Source organism: Sarcophilus harrisii, chromosome 5, assembly GCF_902635505.1.
Source record: "Sarcophilus harrisii chromosome 5, mSarHar1.11, whole genome shotgun sequence".
NCBI classification, from domain to species: domain Eukaryota; kingdom Metazoa; phylum Chordata; class Mammalia; order Dasyuromorphia; family Dasyuridae; genus Sarcophilus; species Sarcophilus harrisii.
The window spans coordinates 130,421,646-130,441,675 of record NC_045430.1 but is presented as its reverse complement, the minus strand read 5'-3'; the positions used below and the strand labels follow the sequence as shown (position 1 = coordinate 130,441,675).

The 20,030-nt window shown below is 31.7% G+C and overlaps 1 protein-coding gene across 5 annotated transcripts in view; it reads left to right on the top strand.

Annotated features, from left to right (window-relative positions):
* Nucleotides 1-20,030, top strand: part of UPF2 (UPF2 regulator of nonsense mediated mRNA decay) — a 181,464-nt gene that overhangs the window by 21,354 nt on the left and 140,080 nt on the right. For 4 of the 5 annotated variants that reach the window (XM_031938580.1, XM_031938577.1, XM_031938578.1 and 1 more), the window contains exons 5-6: nucleotides 11,087-11,284; nucleotides 18,800-18,949. In XM_031938580.1, coding sequence (XP_031794440.1) covers nucleotides 11,087-11,284; nucleotides 18,800-18,949 — 348 coding nt within the window. The remainder of the gene's footprint in view (nucleotides 1-11,086; nucleotides 11,285-18,799; nucleotides 18,950-20,030) is intronic. The other variant, XM_031938581.1, reaches the window with a different exon arrangement.

Here is a 20,030-nt window from a genome sequence, read left to right as displayed (position 1 = left end):
TCATTCCTTAAGAACTTGAATATTGATGCTAATTATCTTAATACTCACTACTATGAAGCTCTCTTTAAATTGTTTCTGTTTCATAAATTGGTTTTTTTTGGGGGGAATGGATGTGAGAGGTACAGTGAGGCAGTTGGAATTAAGTTACTTAATTAGATTCACATAGCTAGTAAGTGGTAAATGTCTGAGGTCACATTTGAACTCAGGTCCTCCTGACTTCAAAACCAGTGGTTCCATTTAACTGTTCCCATAATTAGATTTAATATGTAATTAGCCATTGCCAAAAATGTTTGAGTCTTTCTGGTCATTTTGTAGTTGTTTTTTCACTTGATATAAGGAAACTTCACAACAGTTTCTCAAACTTGGCATTATCCAAAACTGAATTTAGGGCAAATGAGTTCTTTTAAAACTGAATCTTATTTCTGACTTTATTATATTGTCAGTGGTACTGTAATTATATTGTCTTTGGCAATTTGGGTGGTACCAGTGGAGAAGAGCACAAATATGAGAAATGTTATGGAAAGGACAAGAGGTGATAACTAATAATATATGAAAGTCAAATGGAAATTTCAAAAATTATAAGTTTTAATTGTGAGTATTACAATATTCTTGAGAGAATATTGGTCATAAAATATATTGTAATGATGATGTTTTTTAATAACAAAATTTACTTTATTCAAACAAAAGACTTGGCACTGAAAAATATGTTGTTAATTCCAATTCCAGTGGATGTAATAAAATATTAAGACTAAGTGGAAAAGAAAAATAGAAAATGAATTCTGGGAGAGCTATTCAAAGTAAGAGATCACAAATTGAAACTTCTAGGAGGTTTAAAAATTACTTCTTTCACATCAAAATTTACATTTTCAATTTTGTTAGAAGAAATCTTTTCATATAAATTATTGTTAAAACACATCTATAATTAACAGTTGCCAAATGGCCTTATTGATATAGATGTGAACTTTGCCATAAAGTTAACGTTATTAAATAAGCAGTTAATATAAAAATTCATACTTTGATACATACATTGGTCCTTTGAATGATAAAAAATTGTCATTGTTATTTTATTTTATCACTCAGTATTTGTTTTATATCAGATAGAGTAGCAGTGAGTTTTTAGTTTTAGTTCTTATACGGGATGGGCCCAAATCCAGAAGTAAAAAAGAGAATTTGAGTTCTGTCTTTGGTGAAAAATCCAAATTACACAAAATAATCATTGGTTTACTCTACAGAAGAAGGAACATATTTGTTTTAGTGACTGAAAACTAAACTGCATTAAAACTAAGCTGCCTGAAGAAATTGGGGGAAAGGATAGAAGAGATAAATGGAAGGGGAAAGCAAATGAAGAGAGAAGTAGTAACTGTTTTTGCAGAAGTGATAGAAGGGATAATAAGGTTTGAGACCTTAAGACTGATCAGAAAGGAAGAGAAAAGAAAAAATCAAAATGGTACAGCAGTTTAAGTGCACTTAGTAATAATATAATAATCAATTGATAATCCCTGAGAATTTTTGGGCACCATAGTAGTAACATACTTCTAGAATGACACTGTAGTTTGATATTACTTGCTACCAGGTAAACAACTACTCCTTAGTTTGTTTACCTTAGTCCTTCAAGATATCCTTTTATGTCCGTGAATATTATTGAACAATGAATACTTGTAATGTGTAAAAAATACAGTAAATGAACTTGTGCTGACCAAAAAAAGTTTAATTATATTTAATATTCTGTATTCTAAGTCAGGAAAATCAATAGTATGTTTTTAAAAGATTACTACTTTAACAAATACCAAATAAAAATTCCTAACAGCTCATACTCTGATCATTTTAGATAAGTGGATGATTTCTGTATTAAATATGTGACATATACTTTTAAATTTTTCTCGTTTTAAATTTAAAATATTTTGTTCTGAACATGACAAAATATTAAGAAATTGTTTATTCATTTTAAACTTAAATGCAAAGTGAAAAAAAAAAATTCCAAGTGTACAACAACAGAACATAGAGGATGCAGTACAAAGTACCATGTTTCCATTTCTGTTTACTAAATACTATACTTTTTTTTTTTTTCCAGCTATCTAGCTTTTCTAAGCTTCCTTTTAAATTTTCTTTTGTTTTCTGGAGAAGGGGGGGCACTTTTAATTTTTTTTTCCTCTCTCCCTACTCTGCCTAGAGAAGACTACAATTAAACACAAATATATATTTCATTTTTATATGTATGTGCGTATGCACATACCTGTATACATCTATACATACACATATGTATATGCAAAACCATATCAGTTTTTTCTCTGGAGGTGGTTAACATCTTTCATAGATCCATGTCTTTTCATGTCTTTTCTAAAATCAATCAGCTCATCATTTCTTTTAGCATAGTAGTATTCCATCATTATAATTTGTTTAGTTATTTCCCAATTGAAAGACATCTATCATTTTAACCAATTTGAAACTTGTAAGATGATGTCTCAGAGTTTTTTTATTTGTATTTCTCTCATCAATAATGGTTTAGAGATTTTTATATGACTATATATAGTTTTGATTTCTTCATTTAAAAAAACTACCTGTTCATATTCTTTGACTATTTATTAACTGAGGAAAGACTCATTCCTATAAACTTGACAAAGTTCTTTATATATTTGAAAGATGAGACCTAAGGTATTATCTTTGGAATGTTTTCTCAATTTTCAGTTTTTCTTCCAATATTGACTACATTGGTTTTATTTGTACAAGCATTTTTCATTAATATAATTGAAATTATCCATTTTGTACTTCACCATGCTCTCTATTTCTTGTGTGTTCATAAGTTGTTCACCTGTCTATAAATCTAATAGGTAATATGTTCCATGGATTTCTAATTTTCTTGTGATAATTTTCTTTATATCTAGGTCATGTGTGCATTTTGACCTTAACTTGGTACATGGTGTAAGATGTTTGTCTATGACTAATTTCTGCCAAATTGCTTTCCTGCTTTCCCAACAATTTTTACCAAATAATGAATTCTCATCCCAGAACTTTATCTTTATACTTCTCAGACACAAGGCTCCTATGATCCTTTACTACAGTGTATCATATGTCTACTTTGTTCCACTGATCCATCCCTTTGTTTCTTAGACAGAACTAGGTAGTTTTGTAATTTACTGCCTTGTAACATATAGTGAGGTCTGGTACTGACAAATATTCTTCCTTTACACTTTTTTCATTAGTTTCTATGAAATTGTTGATACTTTGTTCTTTCAAGTAACTTTTGTTATTTTTTTCTGACTCAGTAAATTTTTATTTTTATTTTTATTTTTTACTGATTGAAATAACAGTGAGTAAATGGGTTAAGTTAAAGTGTAATTTTTATTGTATTGGCTTTGCCTATTCATAAACAAATAATATTTCTCTAGTTATTTAACTTTGATTTTATTTGGATAAAATGCATTTTATAATTATGGTCATACTGTTACTGGGTCTGTTTTGGGAAATACACTTTAAGGTTTAATACTTCTCATATTTTAAACAGAGTATCTCTTACTATTTCTTCTTGCAGGATTTTGTTGGTGATATGTAAAAATGCTGATGATTTAAGTGGGTTTCTTTTACATAATACTACTTTGCTAAAAATTATTGCTTTAATTAATTGAATCTTTATAGGATTTTTCACGCATATGATCATAACATCTGCTCAAAAAAGATAGTTTATTATCTCATTTACTGTTCTGATTGCTTTCATTTCTTTTTCATTTATTGCTATTGCTAGCATTTCTAAAACAACATTGAATAATATTGGTGACACATAGTGTAGTTTCCCCTCTTTATTTCTTAATTAAATCCTTTTTGCTTTTAATTTTGAGATCCTGATTACTACCCCTGTTTCTTTTACATCAGCTGAACACAGTAAATTGTACTCTACTTTGACTCTATGTGGCTCTCATTTTTAGTTATGTTTTTTGCAAATGACATATTATCAAATTCTGATTTTTAATCCATTTTTGTTTGTGGGTAAATTTATAGCATTCAAAGTTATAATTGCTAGTTGTATATTTCCCTCCATCCTGTTTTTCCTCACTAATTTATCCTTCTGGCCTTGTTTACTCTATCTATCCAAATTTTAATTTACTTACAACCAGTTCCTTACCCTAATCTATTTACCCCTCCCTTATTTTTCCCCCCTGCCGTCCTAATTTTTTTTTGGGGGGGAGAGGAGGCTGAGGTGATTGGGGTTAAGTGACTTGCCCAGGGTCACACAGCTAGGAAGTGTTAAGTGGCTGAGACCAAACTTGAACTCAGATCCTCCTGACTTCAGGGCTGATTTTCTATCCACTCTGCCACTTGTCCCTATACACCTAATTCTTAATCTGCATATATTTCTAAAAGTTGCTCCCTTGTTCTTTTCCCTTAACTTCTTGGAGAAATCCTTGTAGATCCCAGCTGGGATTGTGTTACTGACACATAGCCAGATATCAGAGGTAGGTTTTCTTCTGGAGAAATGCCCCTTTTCTTGCAGAACTGGTAAAGAGCTGAGCTCTTAAGGGGACTTGGAGTCACCAGAGATATGGCTTAGCATTAGAGACTGTGACAATGCTCAGTTTTCTTACTTTGCCTAAATTTCAGTGTGGTCTTCTGTAAATTACATGTATTTTAATACTTGTAATATTCTAACTTAGGTAGACTGTCAGGATCAAATGTCATGGGGAATGGCAACAGAGCTTGAGATTGACCTTTTAGGTAAAAATTAAATCAGACCCACTCAGAAAGGGAGGAGCGTCTTGACTCTGATTCATTGATACATTGGTCTGAATCTTGACTAGGGAGATTGGATGTAGTTAAATTCTTGAAGAGGTCTTGAACCAGCATCCCAAAGCACTGCAATGAATGGGCACTAATTGTTTTCCTTGGCAGGTTGTATCTATGGATTCAGTAGGCACTCATTCAATCAAGAAGCCATCTTTCAAGTACTTACTGTGTGCCAAAGCAGTGAGCAAAGTGCTAAGGAGTTCCATCTTACTTCTGATTTTACTGTTTCATTAGGGGTAGGGGAAGAATGACTCCAAACTTTATAAATTCAAGCTTCACTTGTAGTGGTCATGACAAAGATGCTGGAATGGTTTTCATTTTCTTCTCCATTTCATTTTACAAATGAGAAAACGGAGGCAAATAGATTTAAGTGACCTTCCCTGGGTCACACATCTAAAAACCTTAAGGATCTTTCCCTCCTCCTCCCCTCCTTTTTAAAACTATGTAAAGGAGACTATTCTGTGCCTATTTTTCTTCCCTAGCTTTAATCATTGATTGGGCTAGATCAATCCAAACTGAGATTGTCAAACTCCGTTAAACTGAGATCTGTTAAAAGACCTTAATTTTAAAAGCCCAAGCTCTCCCATTGCATTCAGGGCCATATCCTACAGTCCTGATATATATCTTGTCCTTAGACCCAGATGGCTTTGAAGGACAAAGTGAGGTTGGTGATTTTTGTACAGCCCTCTTTTACTTAAATCCACTTCATTTGTAGATCATGGTATGACCTTCCTGATGTCATGATCCTCTTTGAGAACAAAGACAAATTACAGCAATAACTCTTGTCTTCTTATTTATTTATAAATTTTAGAAGTCTTTTATGCCTTCTAGGATGTTTAGATCATTTCTTCTTTTACACAGTTCCAGTGAGAGTAAGGTTCCAGTACTACCAGGCCTCTTCTCCCACTTGCTTCTTCTACATTAGTTCTTCCTTTCACACCTCATTTATGAGATAATTTCATCTTTTTTATTTCTCTCTACCCAGTTTTTAAAGAGCCCATTTTACCTCAGCCCAAGCCTTTCTTTTAAACTACCCAAGTAATGATGACAGTCTTAAGAATACTGATAATATTTCCACATATAAGAATAAAATTTCACCTTCCTAAATCCCTTATAATTAGTCATTCATGTTTACCTTATATTTCTTCTGAATCTTTTTATGTCGAATTTTCCATTGAGTTCTGGTTTTTAATTTTTGTCACAAATATTTGAAAGTTTTTCAGTTCATTGAATATTCTTTTTTCTTTTCCTTCCTTCCTTCCTTTTTTCCTTCCTTCCTTCCTTCCTACTTGTCTGCCTTCTTCCTCCTTCCTTCCCCTCAAAATATTATTTTCCAAAACCTAGCTGCTAAGTTTTATGTGATTTCTTGTGGCATATAGTACTTTGTCCTTAATCTGGGAGCTTCAAAACTTGACTATGATATTCCTGTAAATTTTCATCTTGGGATTTCTTTCAGGTGATTAATATTTGGATTTTTAAAAAAAATTTTATTTCTTTACCCACTCATTCTGGAATTTCAGGACAATTTTCCTTAATAATTTCTTACAATGTACTAAGACATTTTTGGTCATAACTTTCAAGTAATCCAACAGTTCTTATATTGATTTATTCTCCAAATCAGTTGTTTTTCTAATAAGATGTTTCACTTCTTTTTTTTTTTAATTCTTTAGATTTAATTTTATTTACTGATGTTTTGTCATTAGCTTTCCATTGCCCAATTCTAGTTTTCAAGAATTACTTTCTTAAGTTTTTTGGATCTCTTTTTCCATTTGATTAACTTTTTGTAATTTTCTTGATTTTCTTGGATTTTTCTTATTTTTCCTCCCTAATTTTTCCTCATTCTCTTTTATTTGATTTTTAAAGTTCTTCCAAAATTTATTTTGGGGCTAATGACCATTTGAATTTTTTTCTTTGAGGTAGGTTTTTAGAATTAGCTTTTTTTGACTTCACTAGAGTGGCTTTTTAAAACTTCACTAGTCATTTATCTAAACTCCATTCTCTTCCCCTTAGAATGGATTTTTATTGATTTTTTTTTTTTAATCATCAGAATTTTCCCTAATAACTTTCCTCTTTCTTCCAGAGAGCTACCCCATAGAACAAATAATATTTAAGGACAAAAGGAAAGATACTCAACAGTGTACAAGGGTACTATTTTCTCTTGATTTTTCCAATATTGATTTATTTCCATCTTTAGTCCTTTTTTAGAGAGATACCTCTAAATGATCGATAATAGTTTTTGTCACTATTGTTTTATTATTATTATATTTATGTACCTTTCTTGTATTTCTGTTGTCTAGGGTGTTTGAAAATTAAATCATTGTTCTCATTTGGTTTTCTTTCTAAAAATGTTTCATGTGCCTTTTTATTGATAAATACTTTTAAAATTTAAATTTATTTAAAAATTATTAAAATTTTAAATTTTTTAAAATAAAGCTTTTATTAATAATTACACATGCTATGACATCTTGAGGTGCATCTTGAGCTCCTTTGCTCTTTGGATCCATTTCGTTCTGAGGTTTCTGATGGATTCAAAACAGTTATGTCTTTCAGATTTCCTTTCCTTTATAGTTGAAGATTCTTCTCCAGAATGCTTGAAACATTTATTGGTTTGTCTTGGGAATTTTTTAATTTAAAGACTACATGTATACATGTTATAAGCAGAAAAGGCTTTTTTTTTAGAGGCAATCTGTGAATTCTTTGAATTTTGCCTTTGTTTTGAGTGCTCAAAAGGCCTGAGCATTTTTCTAATACTATTTCTTTTATTATGGTGCTTAGATTTTTTTGACTTGTTATATTCTCCTGAAAAACTTTAGTTCTTTTAATTAATTGTTTTGCTTGCATGATTATCATATTTTTTTCATCTTTTAGGTTATCTTTCATTTCTATGGGTTTGTATTACCAGTCATTTATTTTCTTTTGTTTCTTTTGTGAGATTGGCTGTTAATTAGTTTTGCTGTGTGGGCTATAAATTCTGATTTTACAATCCTTATTTCTACTTTAAGCCATTTGTGGACTTCTATTATGGTCCCATGTCCATTTGGGGAATTCCTGGAAGGTTCTTTGCCTCATCACGTGTTTATTTAATTTTCTTTTGTTTTAGCCTTTTTATTAATACATACCTAGGAATATGGGAAGCCATATTCCTTTCTTTTTGAACTATCTCTGTGTTATAATACAGGGCTTCTTAAACTTTTTCCCTTTTTCTGGTGACCCTGTTTAGACCGAGAAAGTTTTCCATAATTTCAGGTATATAAATATATAAAGTAGACATATAAATCAAACAGTTACTGATAATAAATCATAATTTTGTGACGACCCCTCCTTCCCATTCAATTACAAGATCTTATATGGGGTATGAACCAGTGTTTAAGAAGGTGGGCTCTAATATATGATCAGTTATTTATTTTTTATGTGTTAAGATTTACATGTATTCTTTAGAAATCTTGTTTAGAAGATACTAAAACTCTTTAACTCTAGTTTCTCCAATAATTTATTTAGTTCTTTATGTATATTAAGCTGAAGTTAGTAAAAAGGCAAAGTGCTATATGTAAAGAGAGAAAAACAAAAACAAATTTCAATTCAGGAAAAAATAACCCCATTATTAGAGACAAATGGAGGAAAACTTCACTTGTATAACTTTAAATCTTAATGAATTAAATAATTAAATGAAAGAATGGCATATTAGATAAGAAATAACATAATCTGTTGTTTACAAACATATACCTAAAGTGTTATAGATAGACATAGAACAAATATGAGAACTTTCAACAAAATTTTATCAAAACTTCCTATTGGCATATGAAAAAGTGCTCTGAATGATTTTTTATTAGATAAATGCAAATTAAAACAACTCTGAGATTCTTCCTCACACATATCTGATTGGCTAATATGATTGGTGGTGAAGTTGTGAACCAATTCAGCCATTCTGTGGAGCAATTTGAAACTTTGTCCAAAAGGCAGCCAAACTGTGAATATCTTTTGATTCAGCAATATCACTCTTAGGTCTTCATTCCACAGAGATTATTAAAAATGGAAAAGAACCTATATTTGCAAAAATATTTATTCAGTCCTTTTCTTTGTGGCAGAATATTAGAAATTGAGAGGATACCCATCAATTGGGGAATAGCTGAACAAGCTGTTGATATATGAAAGTAATGGAATACTATTGTGTGCTAAGAAATGAACAGACAGATTTCAGAAAAACTTGGGAAGACATGTATGAACTGGTGCATAGTGAAATCAGTAGAGCAAGGAAAACATTGTACTCAGTATCAGTATCTTTATGTGATGAATGACTATGAATGATTCAGCTCTTCTCAGCAAAACAATGATCCAAGAAAAGTGTAAAGAACTCATGAAGAAAAGTGCTATCCATGTCCTGATAAAGAACTGATAGAGTCTGAATTCAGATTGAAGCATATGTTATTCTTTACTGTATTTTTTTTCTTTTTTTAATCTTTCTTTCAGAACTATGACTAATAGGAAAATATATTTTACATGATAGTACATATATAAACTATATCAAACTGCCTGCCATTTTGATAAGAGTGGAGAAAAATTCGGAACTCAGAATCTTGTAAAAGTGAAAGCTAAAATTTTTCTTGACATATAACTGGGGAAAAATAGTTTACTCCATATCTGATAAATTCAAAAAAGCAGTTTCAATCATTCTTACTGGAAAAAGCAAAAAAAAATTTTTTTCATCATAAAAAGATACATGTAAAAACTACATTTGTTGAAAGGAAGCATACAGACAACAAGTCAATATCAGCATTAAACTCATATGCCCTTAAATGCCTTAGCATCTAAATAAATAGAGGAAAAAACTAACTGAAATACAACAAGACATAGTAATGCAATGGTAGCCCAAGGCTTTTCCCCTTCCATCAATTTTCAGTAAATCTTCTGAAAGAAAAACAAAATTGGAAATGTAGCATTGAACAAATTTCTGAAGAAATTACAGTTCAAGAACTTAAGAGCATTTTTTAAATAGAACTTGCTAAAGATTATGCAGTTTTCTCAGTTTTCTTATTCTTAAACTCAGTATCAAAGTTTTACAAAAACAGGTAGATAACTACAAATAAGTATAAAAAGGCAGAAATAATAAGTACATCCTTTAAAGGCTTTAATGCAGTAAACATAATATTCTGTCCATGGAACATAAATAAAAGGTACAGACCCAAATTGAGACTTATATGATCTTGAATAATGAGGGAACCAAAGAAGTCATATAAATAATAATTACATGAAAGAAACCGATAGAGATGAAGGGCCAGCATTTCTTCGATGCAACTAAAGAAATCCTCAAAATAAAAATTATATCCCTTACTACACACATTAATAAAATAGAAAAGGGCATTAATGAAGTGCTTTATATCTGGGATACTTAACTCATTTCCAAGAAATTTAATACAAAGACTTTTCTATTTTACTAATTCCTGTCTTAACATAAAGGCAATAATTAATTATTAAATTTATTTATTAATATGATTAAATATAATAATTATATAAAATAATCAATAATCATCAATATAATTATTATTTATATTAATTATATAATATTCTTAACATAAAGGCAGTAATTGCAGAATGTGGCTTTTTTTTTTTTTGGTTGTTATTGTAATTACTTCTATCACTTGTTTGAGTAAAAATCTGTCTTTTACCTACAACTATGAAGGGCATATAAAATATATCTAAGTTTTTGATAGTATGATATTTAAGACTCAAATCATTTATTCTATATTTATTATGAACATTACTGGTATTATCAATATTCTTTTGAAAATATAGACTCCATCATTTAAAGAACATTTTTATTGAGGTAATAATAGTAATAGTATATAGGCATTTGTTATGAAAACTATTAACTATGTGATTAGTTCTGTTGATATTAGATGTTATAGCAGTGCAGAAAAAATGTTTTAAGGTGTTTGTTATAGGACATAGAAGTTTTTCATATAGACCCAATATATCACATAGCTTACAAACTGGTTAAATAATAACTACTTATGCCTCCCATTTCATTTTTTGCACTTTGTATTTCTTTCCAGTGTTTTAAACAAGTTTTTGAATTTTTTTAAAATGCCCAGATTTTGTTTAAAATAAAAGATGGTATTATAAAAGTTTGGGTTTTTTTTTTTTCCCCTTTAACTTAAGTAAGAGATGTTAATTTGGATATTTATTAGAATGTTCTGGTTATGATTTTAACATAGATTTAAATTGAAAATGCTTATTGAGTAAAATAAATTCTCATTTTTTGTTATGTTCAATATGTATACAGTGGTGCTAACTATATGTGCTTTGTTTGTAGAGCATGGCCCTGGAATTGATATCTTTACACCTGGTAAACCTGGAGAGTATGACTTAGAAGGTGGTATATGGGAGGATGAAGATGCTCGAAATTTTTATGAGAACCTTATTGATTTGAAGGCTTTTGTTCCAGCCATTTTGTTTAAAGATAATGAAAGAACATATCAGAGCAAAGACTCTAATAAGGAAGATTCCAAAGGTAATATTACAAATATATTTAAAAATATACAGAAATCAGTTTCAAAAAATATTTTGCCTGGGGTTACTTTAATATAATTAAGATCATTTTGTTAATTTTAAGAATTTTGAGATGATAGGGATAAATTTTGCTAGCTAGTCCATTTAGTTGAGGTGATCATAATACACTGTGATTTTTGGTAATAGCATATTGGTTTGAACATACTCCAATTGGTGATTGTATTTATTAATACTTAATGAATACATATAAGATTCTGATAAGAATGTTTCTTCAAAATGTGACAGATGGTGTATAAACTGTTATTGTTATATTTAAACTCAAGACTTTTTTTTAGTATCATACTTGTATATGAGAAGTCTTCAGTCTTTTTGTGAGGAACTACTTCTTGATTCTCAAAGTTAAGAAGGGTGATTATGTACTTACACAATCCTTGTTTTGTCTGGATATAGAAATTACTGTTCCTGGGAATTCAGGGAATCCTGTGATTCCCCTAGAGCTTGTAACAAACTGCAAAGTGATAGATGTACAATGTGGATATTTCTTTGTAAAGGCTTTGAGATTTGCCAGTAGATTGTGATATACTGTTTGAATTTCCTTGTCAGACTTTTCAGCAACATTTTAAAAATTGTTACTTTGTGGTTCAGTGAATTGTGATGTTTGAGATTTGTTTGATTTGTGATTGGACAGATATCCTTAAAGTACTTAGTACTGTAGTATCAATATATCATTGTTTACATTTCTTTTCTAGGAGAAATGTGTCATAGAATGTTTCTCATTCTTAGCATTTTATTAACAAATTTTAGAATTTAAAATTATTTTTGGTTTAGTTTTGTTGTTAGTGATGATTTTTTTTTTTAAAGAAGATAGTGGGGTGGGGTAGGGAGGGTCAGAGGAGAGGGTCCCTATCCTTGAACAATATGGAAAACATTTCATGTTGCCTCATCCATTGGAATATGATTACAAAGGGATCATAGTGAATGAAAATTACCACTGTACTTTTGTGAAACTTTTAAGTACAAAAATTAGACTATGTTGAACTTTTAACTAATATTATCTTTATGATGTATCACTATGAGACTCTTAAGTGGTCAGCTTTTATTTAGACTTATTAAATTTCAGTGAAGGGTAACATACTCATGTTTATAATTTTAAAGTATTTTTTTTTGCCCGAGGTCAGTTTATAAAATATTTGTTGACTACTAGTTTTTCTGATTTTTAAGACTTTAAGAAATTTTTTTTACATTCTAAACTAGGTTACCATAACCATATTTATATATTACTATGCGATAATAATATAAATATGACTTATTTATTGAATTTTGTTTGTCTCTTTTTCCTGAGACCATTGGGGTTGGTGAGGCAATGAATTATGACATTGAAAAATTACCTTTTGTTAAAGTGTTATGTATTTGAAACTTCACTTTAGCTCTTTCCGTCACTTTCATTTTAATGATACTGCATTCTTGATTTGAGCTGAATAGATATATCTCCTTCTTGCCTACTCTTATGTACACTACCAAAAGTTTGTTTTTAGTGATAGGCAAAAGCATCAATCCTTAAATTGAAGACAGGCAGAAGAAGAAAGATCAGAGCTTATAGCAACCTATTAATAACTCTTAGGTTATTTTTTACTTTTTTACTTTTTACGCATCTAAATTTTCTTGATTTACAAGGCCATTCATAATCTGGTTCCAGCAACTTTTCTTGTCTTATTCCCATCGTTCTCTAGCTTTTCTGAAGCACAGAAGGTTCATAGTGACTAGTCACTGAACTGATTGACAACTGACAAACTGAAATTCTTTAAGCAGTGGTCTGATCTTGTTACTAGTTCAAGAAATTTTAGGAGTTCTCTATTGTCTTCAGGATAAAATGAGTATTTTGTCAAGCTTTTAAAGCCCTTTTCAATCTTGGCTTCAGCTTATTCACATTATTCTTCATTTTACATTTTAGCCAAACTGGACTCTTTGCTATTCTCCATACTTGATATTCCATCTCCTTTTTCCTTGCCTTTGGGTAAGCTCTGTGCCTCCTTGCTTGAATGTACTCTTTCTTCACCGGCCACTTAATTAATGCAAGCATCATCACTTTATTTTACTGAAATGTCTTACCACTTGGTATCTCTATATCTTCTATACTATTATTGGGGTTTTTTGTTTTACTACAACAGCTCTTAAATGTTTTTATGCATGATTCTTTGACAATATTTTTAAAAATAAATTTTTATTGTCATTTCATTGTTATATGGACTGTGGCTTTCCCTTCATCCCTTTACTTTTTTTACAAAAGAGGGGGGAAAAATTGACAAAAGTGATCTATATATTGAAAAAAAAAATTTACACTATATTTGGTGTATATCGAACAAAATCCAACCCTATATTTGTTATTCCATACTCACAGGATTCCCTTGCCCTCAAAGGAGAAGGGAGATTGTCTCCTCATTATCTCTTCTTTAAGGGTCAAGCATATTTGTTTACATTGTTGTAATATGATATAAAGGAAAAAAGAAGATAAAGGTCCCTGTTATTTGGCTTCATGTTTTATCAGTTTTATTTCCCCTTATTCCTACAGTACACATACACATACACACACACACACACACACACACACACACACACATATATTCATTCTCCCTCTCCTCCCCCACCTCCCTCCTATTCAGGGTATCCAGTTTCTTTTCTGCCCCTTACAAGTACCTTCTTCAGTTCCAGTTCTGTGTTTTTATTACTTCTTTTCATTCCACAACTTCTCAGGAAGCTGTGTTACTCAGGATCTAGCCAACCTACTTGTGGCTTCTATTTCCCCTGTAACTTCTCAGGCTGTGCTTTATGGTTCTTTAGTCTGCCTGTGACCTTTGTCCTTTCCCCTTGAGATTTTCCAGGAAATATTGCATCCCCCCAAATTCAGCTGTCCAGATGTCTTGTGACCTCTTCTGAGTCTTACTGTCAAGGTATCCTTCAGCCCTGGGTCTAAATTCTGGCTTTTGCCTTGGCTCCAGGTCTTTTTCCAATGTTCTGGAAATAGTTTCCAGATTACATTGACCTCATATTGCTGTCTTCTGTCTTTCCATTATGGGGAATTCCTTCCCATTTGGGAGTCAGGCCTCATGAGGTTCACAGGACTGAATATCACCATCTACCACAAGATTGGTAGTCACTGATAATATACCAGTATTCACTCTTCAATGACTGGCATATTCCCTCCTTGTCATGCTCTATTCCAGTGATTCTAAATCCCTGGCTGTTAGTGTAGAAACCTTCCTTTCCACTTCCAGCAAACTCTGGTTTATTTGTTCCATAGTTAACAAATTTGCTTTCATTTTTCTTTCTCATTTCTGGGACTCATTGAAACCTGGTTATTTATTGATAATGAGAGTTATCTCTAGCAATATTTTCTAGTATGGGGTACACTTTAACTCTCTAGCTTGATGAGGCTCCCAGAGCACTTTTTGTTTTCCATTGTCTATTCAGGGCATTCTATTTACACTACCAAGTAACTTTTCTTTCTGTGGGGTTTTCTCAGTATTTATCACCCCACCAAGATTCTGGTAGGTGTTACATTCTGACTTCTCCTTCCTTACTCTGTGAGATCAGCACCTGCCTCAAGGTCTTTTCCTCCCTAGCTCCTGCCCACACACTCTTCAATATACATATAGTAGTACCTCAAGAACCTTGACTTCCCAGTTTCACAATTTACTCATTTCCTATGATCTACTCTCCAACAATTTCATTTTATTCTACACAGCAATATGCTCAATCTCCAAGTGTTTATGAACGCTAATAATATTCCTTTATCAGATCATAATTTTTTATGTAGCTCTATTTCTTTTTATTTTATTATCCCTAGCCAAAGGATTTTTTTATTTTATTCTTCTTCTATCTCATTGTGGTCTCTCTTTCTTTCACCATCAATTCTCTCCTGACCATTAACCCTTCACTGAGTATGGTCTCTTCCTTACCTTATATTGATGCCTTGGTGTACCAATTCAGCTGTATACCATCTTCTTTTAAATGGCTATCCCCTCATCCTATCAATAGTGCCTTTGTGTAAAACGCAATTTTAGATTTTTCCTCCATCAGCTGCCTTTGTTGCTATTCATATGTTGACGAATGAATTTGGAGAAAACCATGAAAATATGGTGACTGGGTCCACTACAAATTTTTGTTATATAATCTTTAAGTAGGCCCTCATTATTATTACATGAAGGCAATTTTTAAAAAATAACTTCCTAATTGATTCACTATCCTACTTTCTACAATGACTTTCCCTGCCCTATCAGACTTCCCAAGAAATCCTTTCCCTTTATCCTCTCATTTTAACCTTCCCCCCAAAAAATTGAGGCCATTCACTCAGCACTTTCCTCTTTCTCTTCATCTCATAACACTAAGATCTTTTTATTATCTCCTTCATCCCTGTCTTAGATTGAAAGTGTCACTTGGCAAAGGAAATCAGTCCTCTGAATATATTCTTGATCCCCTTCCATCTTTACTTTTTTCAGCAAATTGCTTCCTCTGTCATCCACACTTTTAAACTAATAGTTTTCAGTCTCTTTTTATTGGTGCCTTTTGTGTTGCCTATAAAGACAATCTGCCATCTATTAAGGGGGGAAAACCTCTTTTAACAAAGAATTGGTAATCAAAGGGGAGGTGCCCAATAATTGGGAAATGGCTGAACAAGTTGTGGTATATGAACGTAATGGAATATTTTTGTGCTATAAGAGATGACAAGCAGAAGGATTTCAGAAGAACCTGGAAAGACTTACATGGACTGATGCAAAGTGAAGTGAGCAGAAACAGAAGAATATTGTGCACAGTAATAACAACATTATGTGACGATCAACTGTGATGACTTAGTTCTTCTCAACAATACAATGATTCAAGACAGTATCTAAAGACTCACGATGGAAAATGCAGTCTACAAGTAGAGAAAGAACTGATGGAGTCTGAATATAAATTAACGCATACTGTTGTCAATTTAAAATTTTTTCATGCTTTTTTTTCCCCTTCTTTCCCCCCTTTTCATTTTTTTCTTTTACAAGCTGACTTAATATGAAAATGTTTTACATGATTACATATATATTACCTATTTCAAATTTCTTGCCATCTTAGAGAAGAGGAGAGGGGAGGGAAGAAGAAAATTTGGAACTCAAAATTTTATAATAAAAAAAAAAAGAGTTAAAATTGTCTTTACATATAATTGGAAAGAAATTTTAAAATATTATTTAAAACAAAAAAGAAAACTCCCTTCTTCTGTTCATTTCCTTCAGCTTAATCATACATCTCCTCCCTTTTGTGGCTAACCTTGAGAACGCTAGTTATGTTGAGTACCATTACTTCCTTTTTTTTTTTTTTTTTTTTTTTTTTTTTTTTTAAGAAATAGAAAGGAGAAAGGGGAAAAATATTGGTAAAACTAATCAATAATATTTCAGGGGAAAAAAAAAGTCTGAAAATAAATGCAATCTTTTATCTCTGTGGTCCTCTTATTTCTGCTAAAGAGTAGAGTTGGGAGTGTTTTCTCAGAGGTCTTTTCTGTGGGACTCATAACACTAAGATGTCTTTTACTGTTATTTCCTTTTTAATCCCTGTCTTAGGTCAAAAAGTGTCACTTGGCAAAGGAAATTTTTTTTCTTTTCTTTTTTTTTTTTTTTTTAAACATTTTCTTTTTTTCTTTTGTAATTAGTAGCATTCACTTTTATCTCTTTGTGGTTCTTCCATCTCATTCTATTGTGGTAATTACTGTTTATATTATATATTTTTGGCTCTACTTCACTCAAATAAATCTATCTATGCATCTGTAAATATATCACATTTGTATAGTAACATTGCATTCCATTTATGTACCCATAGCATATTTATTCACTCTCCAGTTGATGGGTATTTAATTTGTTCCCATTGTTTGCTACCACAAGAAATGCTACTATTAATATTTTGGTGGGTATAACAAAACTAATGGATTAATTAGATGTTTTTCTCAAATCAACCAACCTTTTATTCCCCCCTCCCACTATGAGAAAGCAAGAAAAACAAAACCCATGTTACAAACATGTATGATAACAGAAAGTTTCCAAATTGATCATGTTAAAAAAAGTTTTACTGGGTACTATGAATTATATGGCTACTATTTATCAATGATCCCCTTGTGGTGTAAATCTAGATGAATCTTGGGATCAAAGGGGTATGGTCATTTTAATCACTGGTTGCATAATTCCAAATTGCTTTCCAAATCATAGGTCTACCAAAAATGCAATAATGTGGAGTATTTTCTCTTTTTTCTAAATAATTAGTGAAGTGGCTTCCAATTTCCTCTTTCAACAGAAACTGGTCTCTTAATTGCCAAATCAAATGGCCTTTTCTCATCCTTCTTGACTTTTCTTCAGACTTTGACACTGCTCATTACTGTCTTATCTTTGATACTATCTTTTAAATTTTCAACACTGCTCTTATCCTTTGGTTTCTCTTCTTTCCTGTCTGACTCTCCTCAGACTCCTGTGTGAGAGCTTTATCCAGGCCTGTTAACATGAGTGTCTGAAAGCCCCTACTCTTCTCTTTCATTATTATTTCACTTAATAATCTTATCCACTTCCATAGATTTAGTTATCATTTCCAAGCAGGAAATTCTCTGTTCTCATTATTAAGTCTACACGTCTCTCCTGACCTCCAGTCCTACATGTCCAGTTGTCTAAGGAACATCTTGGAACTAGATGTGCTAAAGACATCTTAAACTCAACATGTCCAAAACAGGATTTAGTCTTTTCCTGCAAAAACTCCCCTCAGCTACATTATTTTTTATCCCTTATATTGTCTAATAGAAGAGTATATAGTAGGTAACCAAATATATATTTTTTACTTATACTCATACACACATTTAATAACATCTCTGAAATTTTAATGAAGGCAGTACAACAGTCTGATTTTTCCCTTGCACTTTTATCCCCTAGTGCCTAGTCCAGTGCCTGGAACATGATAGGCACTTAAAAATACTTGTTGATTGGTTGATTTGCTTTTCAGACAGAGCTAGCTTTTTATTAATACCTTTTTTCTGGAATGTTAAATATACTTGTGAAGTGTTATGATGGTCTAATTATAATATCATCATGTTAAAAAAATTTTCAGATTTGTGGTAGCAAAGGTTTATAGAACATGCATATTTTTAAGTGTTAGAAGAGAAATGAACTAATTTAATCAAATTCTTGTCTATTTACATTAGAGGCAGTGTGGTATAGTGTGTAGAGAGCTGACTTTTGAGCCAGGAAGATCTCTCAAGTCCAACCTCTGATAACTAGTGATTCTGTGATTCCAAGCACATCACTTAATCCCTCCGTTTTCTAGGCAACTCTCTAAGACTTTAAGTTGCAGAGAATTCATTGTACCTGGATTGGTAGAGGGAGTTTTCTTAAAAGGGAATTCTCTGTACCAATGAAATCACAGGTCCAGTCCTGATCCCTGTACCTATTTTACACAGCACACCTGAAATTAGTAACACACAATTCAAAGATCCTTTTGCTGTCTCTTGAAATAGAGTCAAAGGAACCTAAGGATAATAAAGATGTGTCAAATACAGATGATTTGGAACTTGAGTTGGAGAACCTGGAAATTAATGATGATACTTTGGAATTAGAGGGTGGTGATGAAGCAGAAGACCTTACAAAGAAACTTCTTGATGAACAAGGTAAAGCATAATTTTTGTAAAACATTTAGATTTAATTTTTGGATAATTTTGTACATAAACCCCTTTTATTAGCATATGAAATATTAGAAACTTACAGCTTGACCCTGTGTTCTAAAGTTATTAGGTGATTACTTTGGGGGAATTGATCTTTATAATAAAAATGCTGTATATGTCTGCATGAATGCAAATTATTGATATTAATCATTGAAGTAGATGGGAAAATGAGGACTTTATAATTAATTGACATTTTACTTTTTCACTGCTTGACAGCATTCCCCAAATACTGAACTTATTTTAATTGCATGCTTCCAATATTTACAAAATAGCTATAAATTTATTTGAACATGATTCTTAATTTGGATAGATATATAGCAAAGATACACATTATTATGTTAGTGTTGGCAATTTAACTTAGAGGATCTGAAATTGAAGGATCTTTAGAAGCCATTGAATACAATTTGTACCTGAACAGGAATCATTCAACGAGTATTTATTAAGTGCTCGCTATGTACCAGGTGTTTGCTAAGTGCTAGGTATAAAAGGAAAAGCAAAAATAGTCCTTGCCTTCAAAAATCTGGGGAGACAGCATGTAAATAACTAGGTACATATAAGAGATACACAGAATAGATAAGGGTATCATGCCTCACTCTCTGAGAGCAGACGATATTAGCAGCCACAAGGACTGGGAAATGTCTCCTACAGAAGGTAAGATGTGAAGTGAATCTTGATGGAACCCAAGGAAATTGAGATTTGGAGATGAGGGAGTGGAGCATTCCTGGCACTGCTGGTGGGGAGGCAATAGCTAGTGCAAAGTGTTGTATTTTTTAGAATACTGTAGGTTCATCAGTGAATACATGGAGGCAATTAAAATGTCAGAAAATTGTAAAGGTTTAAAAGGACAAAATTATGAAGAGCTTTAAATTCTAAACCAAAGGTTTTAATTTTTGATCCTGGAGCTTATCAGGAATCATTGGATTTCATTATGTAGGGGTCTTACATGGACGGGTATGTACTTTAGAAATATTATTTTGGCAGCCAAGTAAAATCTGTATTGGAATGGGGAGAAGTGATTATCTAATCT